Genomic DNA, 18912 nt, shown 5'->3' with positions numbered 1-18912 from the left:
AGCAGTGCTACTTTAGGAAGTCAAGCCAACCATCTTCACCTGTACTATTTAAATGTAAAAACCTATTCTTGGTCAGTGCCTAAAAACATTCTCCTGAGATCAGTTTCTTGACAAACTTTGTGGGTTCTCCAAGACTACAGTCATCTGTGGCATTAAATCTACAACAGGCAAAAACTATGGTAATATTACAACCACAGTCCCAAACCTGAATCAGAGAAGTTGGCTCTCTCTTCAGGCAGATCTTTTTGGGGTGGTCACTCTTTTTGGCGCAATACAACCCTATAAGCACTGTACACCAGAACTGCAAACAGTTCATTTTAATACAATAATATAGGATGAGGTTTCCAGGGTATAAAAAAATAGGATTTTCTACCATTAAGTTCAGTAGGAGAATGAGTGTTTTTATCTGGGAAACAAACCAAGGCTTTGACTAGCTACTACCTTGAAGCAAACAGAATAATTTCAAATGAATTCAGTTACCTGTTTCCACACACTTCTCATCAATCTGCATGTCATCCTCTATAGATCAACACAAGGAAGAAAATTCATCTGAATCAGAAAAATACTGGGGAGGAAAAAAACCTTACAGATCTTACAAGACTGAACTTGGACATCAGAAAGAAAATATTTGAAGATCAGATCAGCTTTAGACATCTTAACAGTTAAAATCCTGAAACTTCAACTCAGTGATGTTCCCTGTCTTTAGTGAGCAAAAGACTGCTCTTAAACTAGTGCTCTGAAGGGCTTGTAGCAAACATGTTTAATGTGAATTCTCCTTTTGAAATAGTAAAAGGTTTAACATGGCTGTCACTCTGTTTATCCTGCAGATACCTATTTATTAAGTAGTACCATGACAGCATATAATTTTCCACTCACTCCCTTCTCTCCTGTAGCTTTTAAAAGTGTGTACCTTTCCAACATGCTTCACTCAAGGAAAGTGTTTTGCTTGGTTGATTTTATTATTATTTTTACAGGGAAGAAAATGAAAAGGATTGATTCAGCACCATCCCCAGACCACATCAATTCACATCCCTGAAATGCAATCTCATGGGCTTGGGCAATCTCAGGGGCTCACATTACTGCACTGTTTGTGTGTTCGGTTCTTGGGTGCCCCTCCAGATAGGCCCAGTAGAAGCTATTTTCCCATTACAGGGCAATTGTCAGGGTATCTGTCAACCATATTCTGCCCATTTGTATCGTTTAAAGAAATACTCTCTCGGAGCTGCTCAGGTCAGCTGCTGAAGACGGGGAGATGGGAGAGAAAGAGGGACAGGAAAAGAAAAAGAGGAAGTGTCTTTCGTTCCTCAAAGCAACCCATCCAACCTGTCAGTCCCTACCAGATAATGCATAGCTTAAGTTTCCACTTTAAGACAACGTAAATTCCTACTATTTCAAGTGAAAAAAGAATTAATTTCAATTATGCTAGGCACACAAAACGCCAAGAACTTGGGTTCCTTTTGCATGTATTTACCAAACTGCCTCACTTCTGACAACTTTTTAAAAAGCCTGTAGAACCACGTGCTATATTGATTCCAGGTACAGGAATGCAAATGTTGTCCAGATACTATCTCCTACCTTCTTCCACAGTGCTTACTGCCCACAGCAGATCCATTGAAGCAGTTAAAATGCAATAAAAATTATGGTGAAAGAGAGTCCTAGCTCTAACAAAGTAATCAGTGCAAGAAGAATCCTAGGCAATGAAACACACTCAAATCTGGGAGTTATCACAAGAGAAAAATTAATTTTTTACTAGCATGAAGAACCATGTTTAGAAGAAAACAGGAAAAGCATGCTTCAGGAATAACTGAATGTTTACAGAAAGTTATAGTTGGCAAAGGATAATGTTTCTGGACTGTCACCACAGCTTATCTTACACCTCAAGGAAGAAAGTTCTATCCTTCTCTCAATAGTTTTGATGACAAAGAAACATTCTAAACATATCACATGGCATCTTCCAGTGCAGCACTTATCTGTGTCCCTGGAAAGCCAGGCTAGTACAACTGTCACTTCAAGGCTTATGCACACCCAGTTCTCCTAGAGAGCTTGTAGACTTCAGAAGGAGTTGAATTCACAGCTTCTCTCACAGTCAGATCCCAAAGACGCTGGAGATGACAACTTCCACCATCAGTACTCCAGGTACAACTCCCATTAAGTATTTATTTGCCTGGGGATAGTTAACACACTTCTGAGGTGACAATATGGCTCCAGAAACAACGTCTTTGCATTAAACTGAATTGCATGAGCTTGTATTTCAGTATCCCTGGAAACAGACAAGACCGTTCTTTCTTACTCTACCATTCAAGTAACTTTTCACTCACACATTGATGATTTGAGACAGAGATAGGGTTGGAAAGGCTGAGACCACCAGAATTCTCGCTGCTTCCTATGTAAAAATAAATTTATCACTGTTAAAGAAGCAAAAGAGCCCACAAACACATTACGAGCCAGTCAGATTCACTGCTTACACCTAAGATCAGTCAGTACTGAGCTCACAGAAGACACCAGGAATGGAAACGTTATCAATGTTTTAGCCCACTGCAAAGTCCTGAAAGCAAGCCGACATACTATCAGGAATATTTAAAGTCAATTTCCAAATCAGCAGCCCAGAAGTACTTAAGAGTATTTTGAGTTTATATATAAGGACAGGAAGATAAGCCATACTGTGGTACAGACTCCTAGCAGCAGAGTGTGCTACTGCTATGGGTAGCAGTACTACTGCCTCTGCTACCTGCAGCCTCAATCACAACCTAGTTTGATTTCACCTTTCATTCTACAGACCACAGCTAGGTTTACAGTACAGATCAAAGCTTATCATCTACAGTTGTGTGCCCTTACGTTTTCCTGAGGGTAACAGACAGGACAAGTGGTTAGAGGATCAAACTGAGAAGTGTGCTACAGCAGTTTAAGTACTCTGGTTCTGAAAGCATGTAGTGTAAAAATAATGGGCTATTTATGCAGAAAATAATAGGCAAGGGATCCTTGTTCTTCCTGGAGCATTTTTTTTTGGTTTTGGTTCTTTTTTGTCTCCTTTCTTTAGTCTGGTCTGTTCAGTTTTGACCAAAGCTGAAGAGGTCACTTATGCCTCACAGGACATCTTTAAAAAAAAATACTGTTTCTTGATACAGCTATGCCCTTATAGTATACCTTTAGTAACACACTCTTCCCCCACCCCCCCTCCTTTTTTTTTTTAAATCATAGATGGTTGGGGCCCTTAATTTCCACCCATCTTTCAGCAGCTACACTCCACTAGATATCTTAGCAACTAGCATAGAGACTAGGCAACTGCTGAAAACTTCTTACACATCAATTTAAGATGATATAGGTGCTTTCAAAAGCTTATTCTCACATAGGTAACTCTTAAGGCAAGGAGAGCAAGAAGATGGAGAACAGGAAGAAGATAGATGTTTGTCAGATGTCACTCTGAATCATACTGCTATATAACTTATGAAAATTTTAAATAGCAAAGTCTGAATAACGGGCTAATTTTTGAACTGGAATCAGAAAAATTATTACTTCTTTACCTTTTAAGAAGATGATTTGAAGGTATAAGTCCAGCACAGGCACTGAGATCTGAAACTTTCCTGGCCTGCCACCAAAGAGCATCGTTCTGGTCCACAATCTGGAGTATTTCACCCTTCTTAAAAGGCAAACCTGCATCAGCACATGGTATGGCAGGATCTTGCAAGGGCCAGTAATCTGCCATTGCTCGCACATAGACCTGGTAAAGAAAATATACCAGAGTAAGTGGGAGCCATGTTTAGAGCAGATACAACATGGACTTTATAATCACAGGGTCAGATAATGCTGCTACTTAATTCAGTGCATGACGAAGTCAAGTTTTAAAAACCAGATCAAGCCCCAAATCCTATTCATTAAGGGAGGAAAAAAAAAAAATCTCACACATTGTGAAAAGAATTGACCTTCAACAGATCCCTACAGGGGATCCCTACAGGGATCTGTAGATCACTCTGAAAATGTCTTCATTACTTTCAACACAACTATATTTCAGTTTACTGCTTTTACTGCTTCAGCAACAGCATGTTACTGTCAGCTGAGAGCGAGCCACAAAGGCAAGTAACATTTTAAGGATTGCAACAAACTTCTAAGCAACACCATTTCTTTGTATCACACTGTTACACATTATTTGGGTTTGCAGTAACAATCTGGAAAAAAGAACATCTCTTACTGTTGTTTGGTTGCTGACAGGCCGATCAGAAACTGGAATTAATTTGAACATAATTGTCCCCTGAGACAGGGCCTAAATGATTAGAAAAGGTTTAAGTTATGACTGGTATTCAACACATAACCAAACATTGGCAGCACAAGCTTAACACAGCATGGCTTTGGGTTTACTATAATGTCTATAACACAAATAGAATTTAGGCAGAGTCAGTGTGACAATACTGTATTTCTTTCAAAAGGAAACTCAAGAATGAAACTTCAAATCTTGCTAAATATTTTTAATTCAGTGAAATCTATGTTTCATCATAAATACTTTAAACATTAATTCATACCAAACTTTTCTACTGAAATCTAATTTAGATTAGCAGTAGGGTCTGGTTAGACAAGTGATGTAAATGGGGGAGGGGGGAAAATTTAAGAATTAAGCATTCCAATAGAGTTTGTATTTCTTACACCTAGAAATAGTACAACCAGAGAAATAGCACATAGAAAGACTTGAGACTGATTACATATAGCAATACTTCACTGACTGGCACTAACACTTTGCAGTGAAGAAAGCTGAAAGATTGTGGGCAAAATGACAAGTATGTAACAGGGACAGCTCAACAGATTTCTTCATGAGGATTTTGACAACCACTGCCGTTTTTTGCAAGGCGAGGTAGGTAGCTTGCATGCTCATTAACTCTGCTTTAATGCATTTTGTAACACGGACTCGTATTAGAACAGCACCTTTCCACTACTTTCTTGAGGAATATTAACTGAGTGGAGCTTCCAGAAAAATTATGAATCAGTAAAGTCTGAATAAATTAGTATTTTTTTCTGCAGAAGCTACAGATGGAATGGTCACAATTAGGTTAATTTCTGTCCTGAACAGGGGTTTAATTCTGGTTTCATACATTCTGATTTCAGAGCAGTTGTGAACTTCATCCACAGTAGGAAACAATCTGAATTTTTTGTTAAAAATTTCAGACTTTCTCCTCTAAGACTGTGTGTATGCATGTAAGAGAAACAGCAGGCAGTTACGCTTAAGGTACAAAGAAGAAAAGGTTTAAAAAAGATTCAATACCAGAATATTAATAACTTGCTCAGGCTCAAGTCCCTCAACAGGAACTCCATTTACTTCCACCAGTTTATCTCCAGCATACAGCAACCCTACAATGAAAACAAGGATGAAAGCAGCAGCAGCAGCTTTATCACAGTATGGATTACCTTGGGTAGGTGAGGCAGGGACACACCAATATACCACAGGTTTGGAAGTCAGCGTTAAAGGTCTTCATACACCAGGTATGCAGGAAGGCATTTTGGATTTAGACTATATTGCCCCTCAATAGGGCTGCATATTTCTGTGGGTCACAAGAAGCTTGCATGCTGCAATCTTCTTATTTCCTCCCACCTCCCATTTACAATCTATTGATGATTTGCAGAAACATTTTAATATAGCTCAATTTCCCAAAGTAATTTCTGAAGCTATTCTTGCTAGACCCATTATATTGATAGACCACGAGACTTGGAACCAACCCTTAATTCCAGGTGCAGTGGGAGGCCTTGGGACTCCTCTCTGTCCTTTACAAAGTCTTCACAGTATTGTTTACTTTTACATTTTCCTTCAGCTCAATTAAAACATTACTCAAACTAGAAACTTAATCAGCTATTGTCTACAGTTTGGGTTTTCTTCTCTATACAAAGGCCAGAAAATACTAAAAGGAACTATTTTATAATTATTACAGTTCAATTTTACTTCTGATGTTTTACATTTCAGTTACATTACATTTCCCAAGGAACATGGAACACATTCAATTCTAGGATGCCCAAGTAGTAACATTTCCAAGGAAACCCCTTGGAAGATTGCTTAGCAACTAAAACTACCAATCTATTTAGTAGACTAGTGCCAGAAAGTATTACTCCATATTCCTTAAAGCCCATTATCTTAGAGAATCACAGGCTACTAATGTTTTCCATTGCTCCATTAGGGAATGAGCTGCCGGCATTCATACTACACTGCAATTTAGGATATTCCTGATCAATTTCAGGACAGATTTATCCAGGTATTGGTGCCAAGAATACATAATGAAAACTGGATTTGTACCTCAACTCAGTCTCAAACATAGCACATTCATATGAAAATTAATGAAACCAGAATCAAAGTCACTGCAACGTACTACAATTTACAGTGCTGTCCAACGTACACTTCTTGCTTTATAACGGAAAACTAATTGCGGAAGCTAAGCTATTATCTTACTTCAAATATCTTATTTCAAGTTCAGTTGTTTGTATCACTTTGTTTCAAATTACACATACCACTTCTGTCTGCTAGCCCCCCATGGATCACACGGGCAACTGTTATGTCACCTGTTATCTCATGGCGTTTAATGGTGGCACCCTGGCAAATAAAAACGAAGAAGAAACACACTGATCAGTGAAGAACCCCAGTGAGTTCCCTTTCACATCACAGATCTGATATTTGCAATGACAAAAAGGCATTGAAAGATACAGCCTTTTTAACATCACACTGATCTGGTGATAGTATGTCATTATTAGCACTAAATCCTTCAATATCCTCAAAATTCCATCATACTAAAATAATCTCACTGACTGTAAGAAATCTTTTCTATCTCAAATATTACAACTATCTTTTCCTAAAACAGATTAATTATGCCACACAATGTTTTCCACTTACAACCACAAATGATTCCTAAAGAACCTTTCAGAGTCTCTCTCCCTTCCTTACTATTTTGGCCAAGGGAAGAGCTCTCAATCCAATTTGCATTTTCATTATAGGAGATAAAAACATCTGCCAAATGTTCAAACCCTGAGTGGACAAGGCACTGAACAACCTGCTCTAGTCGTACTTGCACTGAGCAGGGCTACATGGTCTCCTCAGGCCCTTTCCTCCAACCTCAACTATTCTTGCAATTCTGTAAAAACCAGACAAGAATGCACACAGTTTCTGTGACATTTCTGGAAAGAAACCAATACACACAATGCATTATCAGTGCTTGTACAAGTTAAAATAATTTGACAGACATCAGAAAGCTCCCTCACCAGAGGCTGATTGTTTTTCACTAAGCAGACAATCCTCATAGCTTCCTCATTTTCAGGTATGTTGTCTGGCAGTGGTGGAAGGGTTGGTTCAAAATCTTTCTGGGCCACAGTATCATGAGCAGATAGCAAGGCCTGTTACAAATGAAAACAAGCAAACAAACCAACTGAGAAGCAAAGATCGTACAATAGAACAGCTTTAAACAGTGACTGGTCAGAAAACAGAAATCAGTGAGTAAGTTCCTATGTGAATATAGATCCCTTCCACACATTGACTTTTTCTTCTTTTCACTTGGAAATTTAAACTGTGAAATAAAGTTTTAAGAACAGTTCCTGTCTGCTTCTTCTGGAAAACTTACAAAAGATGAAACATTTCTATTTGAAGCTCTAGGGTAAAGAATGCAGGTTTAGCAATTATAAGGAAAATTTGGTTTTATATGTCTGCATCAACCACTTGGAATTTAACGTTTTACGAAACATCTCTCTGAAACATAGCCCTTAAATAGAATGCAGCCCACTGCAGGTACTTCAGACAGCCAGCCCACATCTGATTTCACAGCTAGGTTAGTTCATGATTAGGAAACTATGTCTCTTCTGGCTCCTTTGCCAATTTCTGTGAACAGATGGCCATCTGTTTCCATTCCCACTGCAGTCAGCTCTACCAGCAAACTTTTTCTTTCCTTATGCAGGACTTGCCTTTAAGTGTGGAGCACACAGTAGTCGCCTTAGCTCTTTGATCTCCCCAGACTGAGGGGCTTCACGCAGTAACTCTACCACCTGATAAAGGTAAGAGAGAAAGCATAGACACTGGTTCTGGAGGACAATTAATCTAGTAAGCTCTGAATTGAATTTAGAGGAGTATGGCGAGAGTGTTAAGCCCCTCACGTTATATGACTTGGAGCATTTCCATACGGTTTGTTCTAGAACTGGACAATATGACCACAGCTGCACAACACTCAGCCAAGCTTAATTTAGTTCAGGCACAGTGCCATGTGCTCTAAATTAGTCTTTTCTCCTATGCCTCGATGAATTTCATTACTAGTGTCAGTTTCTCCACTTAGTCATTAACTCTCCCACTAATTCAGAAATTTAAGAATCAGCTATTATGATTAGAAAAATCCAAAAAGCTTCTCAAAATCCTCGTGTCAGGCTGCTTGCTTGTAGCCATAACATGGAGCCACAGAGTTACCTGGGAAGAAAAATATATGGCCAGTGGTTAAAACAAATTATTTATGTGTTCAGTACACTGGCCAGGGCTCATGCATTCTAGTGACTGCTGTATGCATTTCTCATCCCCCACTCTCAACACAGTAAGAGTAGTTTGACAAATGGGCAAGGAGAGAATCTTTCAAGTTTATATAGTGTATTTAGACCTGAGACACAAATACCAGAACACTTATCTGCAGCTAAGCTGACTAATTTGGTATAAGTAAAGCAAAACACTATATATACGCCATCTTACCTCACGATTCAATGCACGTGCCTGCAGCATGACAGGAACTGGTCTTTTTCCAAGGTAGTGTTGGAGGCATTCATAAATCTATTGCATGCCATGATAGACAAGACAATGTGATGATGATATTATCTGTTCACATGATTATATTCACATGATACATCCCCAACACACAATGGACAATACTGTATTTCTAGGAATTTCTCAGTCCCATGAGAGCTGAAGAGCTTGCAGTCTCAATCCTTAATGTCTTAACACATCTGGAATTGAGTCTATAATTCATTGTCTTTCCATCCAGCTAGCCAGTCATACAGTAGTTTTGAATTTTCCAGTAAGAAAAGCTGATTATACAGGACAATAGCCTGATAGCATCAATTCTCGATTTGTATCTTCCTTCCTCTAGTTGCAGGCATGAGTAACAAAGTAAATTTAATTTAAAATAAATTGCTGTTCTTAAAGTGGCCTTATGGACATTCTTATCCACTGCAAGTTTTTCTTCTTTAAAATTTAGAGATTTTTAAATATCCACATTAGAAGAAAAGCAGAATTTGTGCAGATTTTGTCTCAGAGATACGATTCTGCCCAAGAGAGAAACACCAGCCAAAACTGTTCTATAACAACCTAAAATCTTCAACTACACATCAGATCAGTGTGGGCAAAACCAAAAAATATAATTTCATAAACATCCATGCCCAAAAGAGGGATGCATAGCCGTACAGAGATTTAAGAATAGAAAAGACAGCTGAGCAGTGCTGTGTTCAGCCTACATCTCCATCCTCCTGGCCTTAATACGGACGTGTCAAGTGGAAGAGCTTTAATGTCTAGGACATTATGAAAGAGAATACACTTTTCTTTAAAGCAAAAGTGGTTTTGTTCACCTTGACTGCTGATGTTAGGACTGACATTAGGACTATCAGCACTCAGTGTAAATCAGCATTATTGTCCTGATATAGAGAATAAAGTAGCTATAACCTAGAGACTGTTCTCTAGGAAATCTTTGCCTTCACAGCTGAATATTACTTTACCTTTAAAAGTGCTTGCAGCCAGCGAGATCCAAGCAGGTCGTATAACACACCAACGCCATTGACATCTCTTTTACAGAGCAAACTCAGTTCTTCTAGCACTAGAGTCAGAACATGAGATATACCTGAGCCCAAGAAACAAAAAAGCGCAAGACACTTCAGTACAAACAGAAGACCAAAGCCAAACAGTGACCCAGGCCTTCGAAAAGCACCTTTCTTCAGTTTATATTTCCAAGAAATGCACTTATTTCCTCTCTGCTTTGTTTGCTTCCTGCAATCGACTCTGTTGCTTAGGAGTTCTATTTTATTAGATTACTAACCAGCAGGGTTAGGTCAATACTAGCAATTTTCAACTGACCTATGAGAAACACACACAGGGAATCTCACACATACCAGTCTGGGCTCAAGCTTATACCTCCTACTGAGAGGCAAACATAAAAAAATTGCCTTGCTCATTTTATAGGCTTTTCTTTTGGATGACCCACTGTTTGGGCCAGATACCATCTGTTTTTCTCCACCTTGGTAAGTGCAGACGTTTTGGAGAATATCACTAATGAAAATGCAAATTTCTGACAAATACATTCTGTTGTCACAGACACCCACTTGTCCCAGAAAAGGGGAAGAACCAGTCTTGAAGCAGCACTTGATCTGTTAGGAACAGTATTCCAATACAGTGGAAAACAAAAAAAATCCAGTGTCTTTCTAAAATCTCAAGGAGGCAGAAACTAAAAGGTGACAAATAGGTAAGACGTTACACAAAGTCAGGCCTAGATACAAACTGGATTTTTGTGAGTGCATGGAATTTAAATTTTACCTCAGAAATGACAACAGATCATTTCTGGTATGTGACACTCTTCCCAAGAAACACAGTGTTTCTAACAGCACTAATACAATACCATTCCAAATGCTAGGACTTGGATTTATGAAGCTATAAGGGTTCTCAAAGAGACAATGAGAGTTGCATGTTTGACTCCTGCTGTATATCAGAAGTAAATTCTCAACTCCTGTGCATTTTGGTAAGCACAAACTGTCTCTTTGCTTTTTAGTGCCAAAGTAATCATGCAATGCAATTGTAACTGGAGACCTTCCTTTATCTGTTTACAGCATTAAACTTGGTATGTTTCAATGAGTAATACAGTAATGCAAGAAAAATTTTGAGGTAAACCCAAGACACTACAAGCTTCTAAAGTTACATCAGCCAAAGTCAAAATAATAATTTCTTAAGACTAAAGCTCATCCAGTGGACCCAGAACAGCTGAGTACTCCCTACTGCAGACAGTATCATCAGCTGCTTTCTTTACTTATTTCTCTCCTCAGCACAGTTTTTATAGCCATTTTTTATAGCCATTGACAGCTAATTGTTTCCTAATTGTATCAGCTCTAGACCTCGATGTTACCAACACTTATGGGAGATCTATCTTCAACTTCAGTTTCACTGAGGTATTTTCCTTATGCATTAATTTATACAGGTAGTTACCTGCAAAGTTTCTGCAGATGGGACTTTTGCCTCAATCATCAGGCAGAATTATTGAGTATCCAAACTGGGAAAGCCTGAAAGTGTACCTTATTATCAAAAGAATCATCTGCTTCTGGAAAGCAGACATCTAAGCACTTAAACTGATAAACCCAGTGAGCCCCACAGGGAAATCTTTCCCAAAACAGTTTTCTTAAAAGGATTCTCTTCTACAGGAACTTCCTAGTGCGTAATAGAACATCACCTTTGGTGGAGACACTTAAGATCTTTTCCTCATTACTGGTTGCCTCTTTTTGAGATGACTTGTACTAGTTATCTCCTAGAATGCTATCCTTACATCAAAGTAGGCTCAAATAGACCATGATGTTCCATACAGAAGCACAAACCTTCAAACTACAGAGAATAATTTCCTTAAGCAAAAAAAACCCACCCCTCTTGTAGTTGTTAGTAATTCGTGATACAGCTGCAGAGACTGTTGACTTCATAAGCCAGAAACAAATGCCAGGTATTCTCTTCTGACGCTCCCTAAATTAGCTGCATACCACCATTAAACATCAAGAATCATTCCAATTATTGAGTAATACTTCTAGACTCATTCACCTCTCTCATGACTCAGTGGAAGAATTAGAGACCTAGAAATAAAGCTTTTTTATCAGTTTTCTTTCTCTTTTTCAAAGAGATGCAAAAGTTATGAGTACCGTTATCTTGACTGCAGACTGTTGGCACCTCCATGTTTTCCTTTATTCAAGGAGATTCCACCCACTTCGAGTAGTGCATTCACGCCAAGAGGTTTCACAAAGATAGATGCTGAACTAGGGAAAAGAGTACACTCATATCACAATACGGTCAGGTATTTTTGATCGATAAGAAGCAGAATTTAAAAGAAGGGGGAACAACCATTCATATTTGAAATGCACAACAGGTTGCAAGCATAAATTAAATACGAGTCCCACTTGTAAATTGTTACCCACCAGCATCCAAAATACAGACAGACCAACCTCAACTGCACTATGACATTTTATTTATGGAATTGTCATTAGCTTGCTTCGTTAAGCCATCAAAAATAACAAGCTATTTGGTACATCTTCTGTTGCCCAGCTTTTTAAGTGCACTACCATGAAAAGTCATAATTTTTTCCAGACTTTTAAAGTTTGTTTTGCATCAGTGTAGCTTGGAAAATAATCATATTCAAGAACATATTACATTTAATTCTTCTGATTATTGACACAATATTAAAATTGGAAGACTCTGGAGTTTCTACTGAACTTTCACTGAGCAAAGACATGATTTTACAAGAAAGGGATCCCTGTTTCTATCACTGTTAGAATGCAAGGTCTTTGAAGGATTTGTTCCATAAAGATTTTATTTTCCTCTATTCCCTTACCATGAATTAAAACACAAAAACCCCCAAACCAAATAAAAAGCCCCACATCTTACCTTACTGGTATCATCATCTGTCTCAGGCAATTTATAATTGGTTGTTACTTTTAGAGATGGAGTCAAGAAGTTATTTGCTAATCTAAAAAAACAACCCCTCCCATATTATCTTTTGTTGAAAAAAGAAGCATATATTAGCTTGGGTTTTTTTCTTTAAGTTGTAAAATAGAAATTTTTAAGTAATGCAGTAAGCCAACACTTACCCTAATTAGATTGTATCTGTGTCACACTGAACTTTTTGCATGTAAAAAAATAAGCTTTCTAAAATTTTCCTCCAAATTCCTTCCCTCCCTTAAAATTCTGTGACAACCTATCTCTAATCTATAATGTTCCCTTAGACTAAAAATGGTGGAGGCTCTCCAATCTACTGCTAATAGGAAACAATGCAGTACAAAATTGTTTCAGAGAATTCTCAGAAATCTTCTTTGCAAACAAGTATGGAAATTCCCCAGGGAACACCATATGGTGCACTTATACCCCAAAGCATCAGGAATCTATATATGAAAGCTCTGAAGTAATTCAGAATCTTCATTACATCCTAGTTGATCTAACTTCAAATCACATTTGATGCAAGTTTGAAGGTATTGTCAGGATTAACAGTATTGTAAGATTACTCTTAAAGAGTTAAATATTTAAACTGGTCACTCAAGAGGTAATTCAGAGCACAATTTAAAAAAACTGGAACATCAGGTAACTGAACATCTCAGCCCATAGTGAACCACAGTGTGACACTGTATGCACAGTGAATGCTTTACCAAATTCTGTTACATACACAGTAGTTTATCTCCCAGATTAGTAAAGCAAAAAGGTAGCCATTTTCCTCTAGATTGTTCTGTGGACAGAAAACATCAAACATACAAGCAGGAAAAGTATTATCTTGATCTGCTTATAAAAGCAGAAGGCATTACTGTCACTTTTACTGCACTTCTTAATACTTAATTTTAGAACATGCTTCCTCTTCTCCTGTTAGATCATAAAACTGCTTTCAGAAGGCAGTGAAAGTTAACACAGAGAAAATTCAGAAGCTATGATTGATTCAAACATCTTACTGAGTATTGGTAATTCATTTGAAGTTACCTCTACAGGACACTCAGTGATCTTATTGAAATTCTAATCCAAAGATTGCTTTTAAAATTATGATTTCTTCTTTCAAAGACTAACAAAAATATAGTTTGATCCTCTCCCAAAACCCAATGCCACTGGGTTTTGAGCTGCAATTATTTCGTTATTTTCAATAGTCTGAGTTCTTCCCCTTTAAGAGTTTGCCTTCCCTTTGTTAAGCTTAGCTGATCTGCCTAATGATGGATTTAACAAAGCAGACCATATAAATCTAGTCACAAATACCTGTATCTTCATTACTGAAGACATTAGGAGTAGGATAGAAATCTTCACTGTGGAATGGTATAGACATGGAAAGAGGAATCCTTGTGTTGCAAAGTACATTCAGGACAGTGGCGCTCCTGGTTTTCACTGAATAACAGCAAGATGAAAACACAAGTAACCCTCAGCTTGGCTGATCTGTGCCTCCCCTCATCTTTTTGGAAACTAAGAGTCTATAGCTCCAGATTCAGTTGCAGAAGCACTTACGAAGAGATGGTACTCAATCTGCAAGTTATGTCCTAAAAGGAAACTTCTTCTGACAGCTTATCCCATAAAGCTACATTTCAGAAGTCCCATTTCTTCTCATTATTACTAATTCTAAAGCTTCTCTAGCTTTTTAAACTATGTTTTTTCCCTGATTTTTTAAGAACTAAAGACAGACCCTGCTGACATCTGTTGGTTCCTACATAAAATGTCTGTTTGCTTTATACAGTTTACATAGACATCCAACAGCATACTCCCCATTCAAAATCCCGATTCCAATTTTGTGGCAAAGACGACAAAAGAAAAGAGCATGTCCAAACATTTCAGATGTACCATAAAGGAGCCAAATCCTGATCTGTATGTTGTATTTCACATGCTGAAAGTCCAGATCTAAAAATCTCATCACATATATGTCCCTCAGAAAAGCCTAAAAAGCAACCCAAGTGTCTTCCCCTCAAAAAAGAATAAATGAGTAAAATCCCTGTTATAATATAGCTGGGCTTTCTGGGACAACTCCCCTAACCCTAGCTCCTAGCTGAATTTGGTTGGCCAACTCACATCTAAAAATTTGTTGCTCAACTGAACAACTTCACTTATTACCATGCATCTATAACCAGATGTATGATTTCATAGCAGCTGGTTCACTTAAAGCATATACAGCTTTTATCCATAAAGATACTCTGCCACCCGGAAGGCTCTCAATACATTGTACTCACAGTAACTTCCCATTCAAAGCCCAGTTCTGTCCACAATAAAACTGCAGTTATTTCAAGTCTAGATCTGGCTTTCCCTATGGTTTGTCCTATTTAGCTTTGAAGCATCAGACTGCATGCCCTTTTAAGTAGGGTGGGACCCTGCAAACACACATAGGGAAACATGTGAAAGACATGAAATATTTCCAAAAGCTTTTTGGTTTAACTAATTAAAAGAAAGTTTAGGAGACCCCTTAACCTCAAAGTAGACAAGCAAAAACCCTCAATTTTTTTGTAGAAGACTCCTCAGATGCATACTGAAAACTGAATCTTTTTTCTTGTGATAACTGTAGTGAAATTACCATAATCTTAAAACCTCCTTTGTTCGAGTAGTGTTGTGTACCAAACCAGCGTGTCACCATATTGACAATTAGCCTTGCTTATATTCTATTACAAAACAGAGAGGTTTAAAGGAAAAGAGTCAAAAAAACAACTACCACCACTGTCTCCAGTATAGTCTTACTAATATTTAATCAAGGTCTCTTTTAGCCTTTGGGACCTGGATCACATTTATTTCTTCTTAGCTAGATCTTGCAGATCAACTCAGAATGGGAAAGAACTAAACCAAAGCAAGTTACCCAGTTGCTGTCAAAAAGAATTTTCTACAATCTTCTACCAAACACTTATTTCATTTTTAAATGCACCACTGATCATTATCCTGCAGAGACAAAGAACACTTCTGGAGATGCTACAAGACTTCCGGTTCTGCTAAAATACTAACAATATTGTTACCCCTTTAAAATACTCAAGACACACACACACGCACCCCCTCCACGAGCCTTGTAGCTTCTGGTATCACTACTGCTTCCATAGAGAACAGATGTGGGATTAACTTGAGTGCATTTAGAAGTTTTAGACACTGAAATCTGAGAAAAACTGGAAAAGCTACCAAATGCTGATTGCTTGTCTTTTTGGGTAAAATCCTCAGGAATAGCTATCAGACCATTGCTAGGGTTAATAATAAACACAAAGTTAGTAACCCTTCCATCCATTGCTGCCTTTTTAAACCACAGAGTTTATGCTCACACTGACAGAAGCAGCAAGTCAAACATCAAAATCTCTCAAGTTCTTAACAACACAGCTCACCTCATTCATAAAGTAGTAGCTGTTTCATGTTTTCACACAACAAAAGGAAAGCAGCTTCCAACTGTGAAGCCTGGTCTCAGCAGCTATCAGTCGCAGTAGATGATGAATAAGTCATTACCAGAAGACAGCAAGAATATCTTGCATCTCTGCAGTTCTTTAGAACGAGACCTACTAAATTGCTTGCTTGAGGGTAAAGGTCAGAGTTCAAGCATACTTGTAACTATTACTGTGCCTTCATTTCTTGAGACTTGCATCTACACAGACTGTAAGGCCAGAGCTCAGGGTCTCCTCATCCCAGGGATCTAAATTAGATGGAAGTTCTACTAAAAGGCTTACCTGACTAATCTCCCAGCCAGTGTAAGGTCTTTCCCATTTGCATGTATTGCACGCAATTACAGATGCTCATTAGTAGAAGACATTTCTCTTTGCCTGTTATTAGGGACAGAACTGGATATCCATGCTGAACGTGCCAGAATTGAGAGTCAAAAGGAGTCTATCACCTCATGTCTACAAACATCAGTTATCCCAAGTCTGGGCTGCAGGGCTTACTGCTTTTAGCAGCAGAATATGAAATTGATTGGACCTATTTATCAGACAGACCAGAAGGTCTTACTGCTACAAGGCTAGAGTTGCAAGGGAACCCAAGCTCTGCTTTTAATACAGCTTTCAAAATTGTCTTTAAGTGGACAATTTTGGATGCTGTCAAGCCTCTAAAAGGGGGCAACACTAGAGAACATGACATTCGGAACATCAACCCCCCTGATCTTACAAGTTTCTTTGGTTAATATACTCGACAAGGTTACTGAGCACTTTTAACTAGGAAAACCACACATCTTTAAATTTGCCAAAGTCAATGATCTGGCATATTGAAGACTGCAAATTAGCTTGAGGGCAGGGAACACTGAGAAAGCTTTTGTTGCAAATAGGCCTCTATAAATCAGCAAACTGAGTAGGCAAAAAACAGTAACAAGAGACATTCAGCATCCCTCAAGTGACATGCCATATTCACAACTTTTTTATTCTGCATTAAACAAACTGAATTAGGCTACTTTCATCACTGAAGTCTGTCAACTTCTTTTTCTAGTCGGTGTAAAAAGCCATCTTGCTGTTTGTACACTTTGAGACTTGAAAGTGTTTTAACTGAAAAAGAAACCCTAAATATTAGTGGAATAAACTGACACATTTTAAGCAAAGGTAGAGATGTGTCCTTTGAAACCATATATCCTTATCTTGACCCAAGAACCACTTATTGCAAGTCTGAGGTGGTACACGTTAGAGACTGAATAAAATTTATGTTCGTGTAAGGCATTCTGTGAGATTTAGATAATCACACCTACATACATAAGGTTGCTGATGGAACAATTTATGCTATTACTCCTTGTAATCAGATCTATTCAGTGATGATTCATTCTGCCTCCATCTAGTAGAAAAGCTTACAGCTCCAGCGGTGGTGCGAGTACCTTGTTTACACAGGGTTAAGTGCCACCAAAGCGTCGCCTCCTAGAAGAGCAGCACATTCAGAGAATAGTTGGGTGCAGCACACTGTAGTCATGTGAGGCAGCCAGCTTTACTTCCAGCTATTTACTGCCAACAGCTCGGGCTTACTAAAAAAAAAAAACAAACTCAAAACCAACCACCTGACAACATCAACACATTGATACTAAATCACCTTCAAAGTACATGTCTAGATAGTTCAGAGAAAGGATCTGTTTTACAGTCCCGTATCAGTCACATCTTTCCTTTACATTACCTCTCAACATACCAGAACACATAGTTCCCTAAACTGCTTCTAAAAACAAGTACAGTTATGAAGTGAACTATTTTGGCAAAATAAGTCAATAACGTATAGCACCTGGTGTTCAAGTCAGAATACTTTGTGAAGATTAGGAGTGAGGAAAAAATTCTCTTTTGAACTCCTACTCCCCATTCATACATATCTTTAATTTCCATTAGCTGAATATTCAACAGATATCACAAGTTTAATTAGCTTTGCTGTAGCTATAAGAAAGTAACTTCACAGTTGCATGGGGGAAATGCATCCGTGCAGTGCAATGGTATCAGTACAGTGCGTATTTTCTTACCTGCAAACATGACAGAATACACCATGTTCAGCTCATGCAGAATTTCCAGAGGGAAAGAGTATTTGCTGGATGTTAGTAGAGCAAGTAACCTCACTGCCCTAGCTAATCTATGGACATCCTCTCCTTTCTAATCCGCAGAAACTTAACCTTAGAACTACTCATTACCAGGGAGAAGAGAACAAATCCCCTTAACCCTTTTCTTGCTTAAAAATCCTACTTTGTCCCTCACTTAAGTAGTTTCTTATTCCCTGCACCTTTCTCAGTCATCTCTTAGGGTCTGTCTTCAGCAGCCATGCCTACAATTACAATGAGAATCTGTAATACTGTAACATTTATCTTGTTGGTTACAAGATTTCTGCTGCAGCATAAAATATATCCAACTTTCAATTTAAGGAAAAAAAGAGAAAATAAAAAGATGAGAAGAAACTAATTACTGTGAAGCAATACAGCTGGAGAAGTCCTGCAGGTTAGCTCATTTCTTTGTTACAGAAATACACAAATCAAAGCTGGTCTGTACCGATTTCCTAATGCATCACAGCCCACATAGGCTGTGAAGTGGAATCTGTGTCAGAAGCACATTTAATCCCAGGATTCTCTTCAGATAATAATTGAGCCATATATCAGAAAGACCAAAAATAATCCAGCCCAAGCTGTCTGCTTCCATTAATCAGGAAACTAAGTTCTTACGCGATACCATTACCTTTTACAAGGAGTTGTGTGTATATATATGTGTGTGTGTGTACATATATATATGCAAAGGCAGATGTATTCTTTGCTTTTTTAGTTCAACTTTGCATCACTC

General features: G+C 38.1%; 1 protein-coding gene across 10 annotated transcripts in view; it reads right to left on the bottom strand.

Annotated features, from left to right (window-relative positions):
- The window catches only part of MPP4 (MAGUK p55 scaffold protein 4), a 28618-nt gene extending 9910 nt beyond the window's left edge, over positions 1–18708 (bottom strand). Inside the window, exons 1-14 of one of the 10 annotated variants that reach the window (XM_074829429.1) lie at positions 18111–18708; positions 17490–17633; positions 11869–11982; positions 9700–9821; positions 8684–8761; positions 7918–7998; positions 7225–7356; positions 6481–6562; positions 5249–5334; positions 4187–4258; positions 3522–3718; positions 2319–2383; positions 1576–1593; positions 481–519 (exon numbers count right to left, since the gene is read on the bottom strand). In XM_074829429.1, coding sequence (XP_074685530.1) covers positions 481–519; positions 1576–1593; positions 2319–2383; positions 3522–3718; positions 4187–4258; positions 5249–5334; positions 6481–6562; positions 7225–7356; positions 7918–7998; positions 8684–8761; positions 9700–9821; positions 11869–11902 — 1006 coding nt within the window. In that variant the 5' untranslated portion in view covers positions 11903–11982; positions 17490–17633; positions 18111–18708. Of the gene's footprint in view, positions 1–480; positions 520–1575; positions 1594–2318; positions 2384–3521; positions 3719–4186; positions 4259–5248; positions 5335–6480; positions 6563–7224; positions 7357–7917; positions 7999–8683; positions 8762–9699; positions 9822–11868; positions 11983–16029; positions 16662–17489; positions 17634–18110 lie in introns of those variants that run through there. The other 9 variants (XM_074829433.1, XM_074829435.1, XM_074829428.1 and 6 more) reach the window with 9 other exon arrangements.
- Between the last annotated feature and the right edge of the window lie 204 nt (positions 18709–18912).

The sequence above is a fragment of the Strix aluco genome, chromosome 6, assembly GCF_031877795.1.
Source record: "Strix aluco isolate bStrAlu1 chromosome 6, bStrAlu1.hap1, whole genome shotgun sequence".
Taxonomy (NCBI): domain Eukaryota; kingdom Metazoa; phylum Chordata; class Aves; order Strigiformes; family Strigidae; genus Strix; species Strix aluco.
The sequence above is the reverse complement of the archived record's forward strand: the minus strand, read 5'-3'. Positions and strand labels throughout refer to the sequence as shown.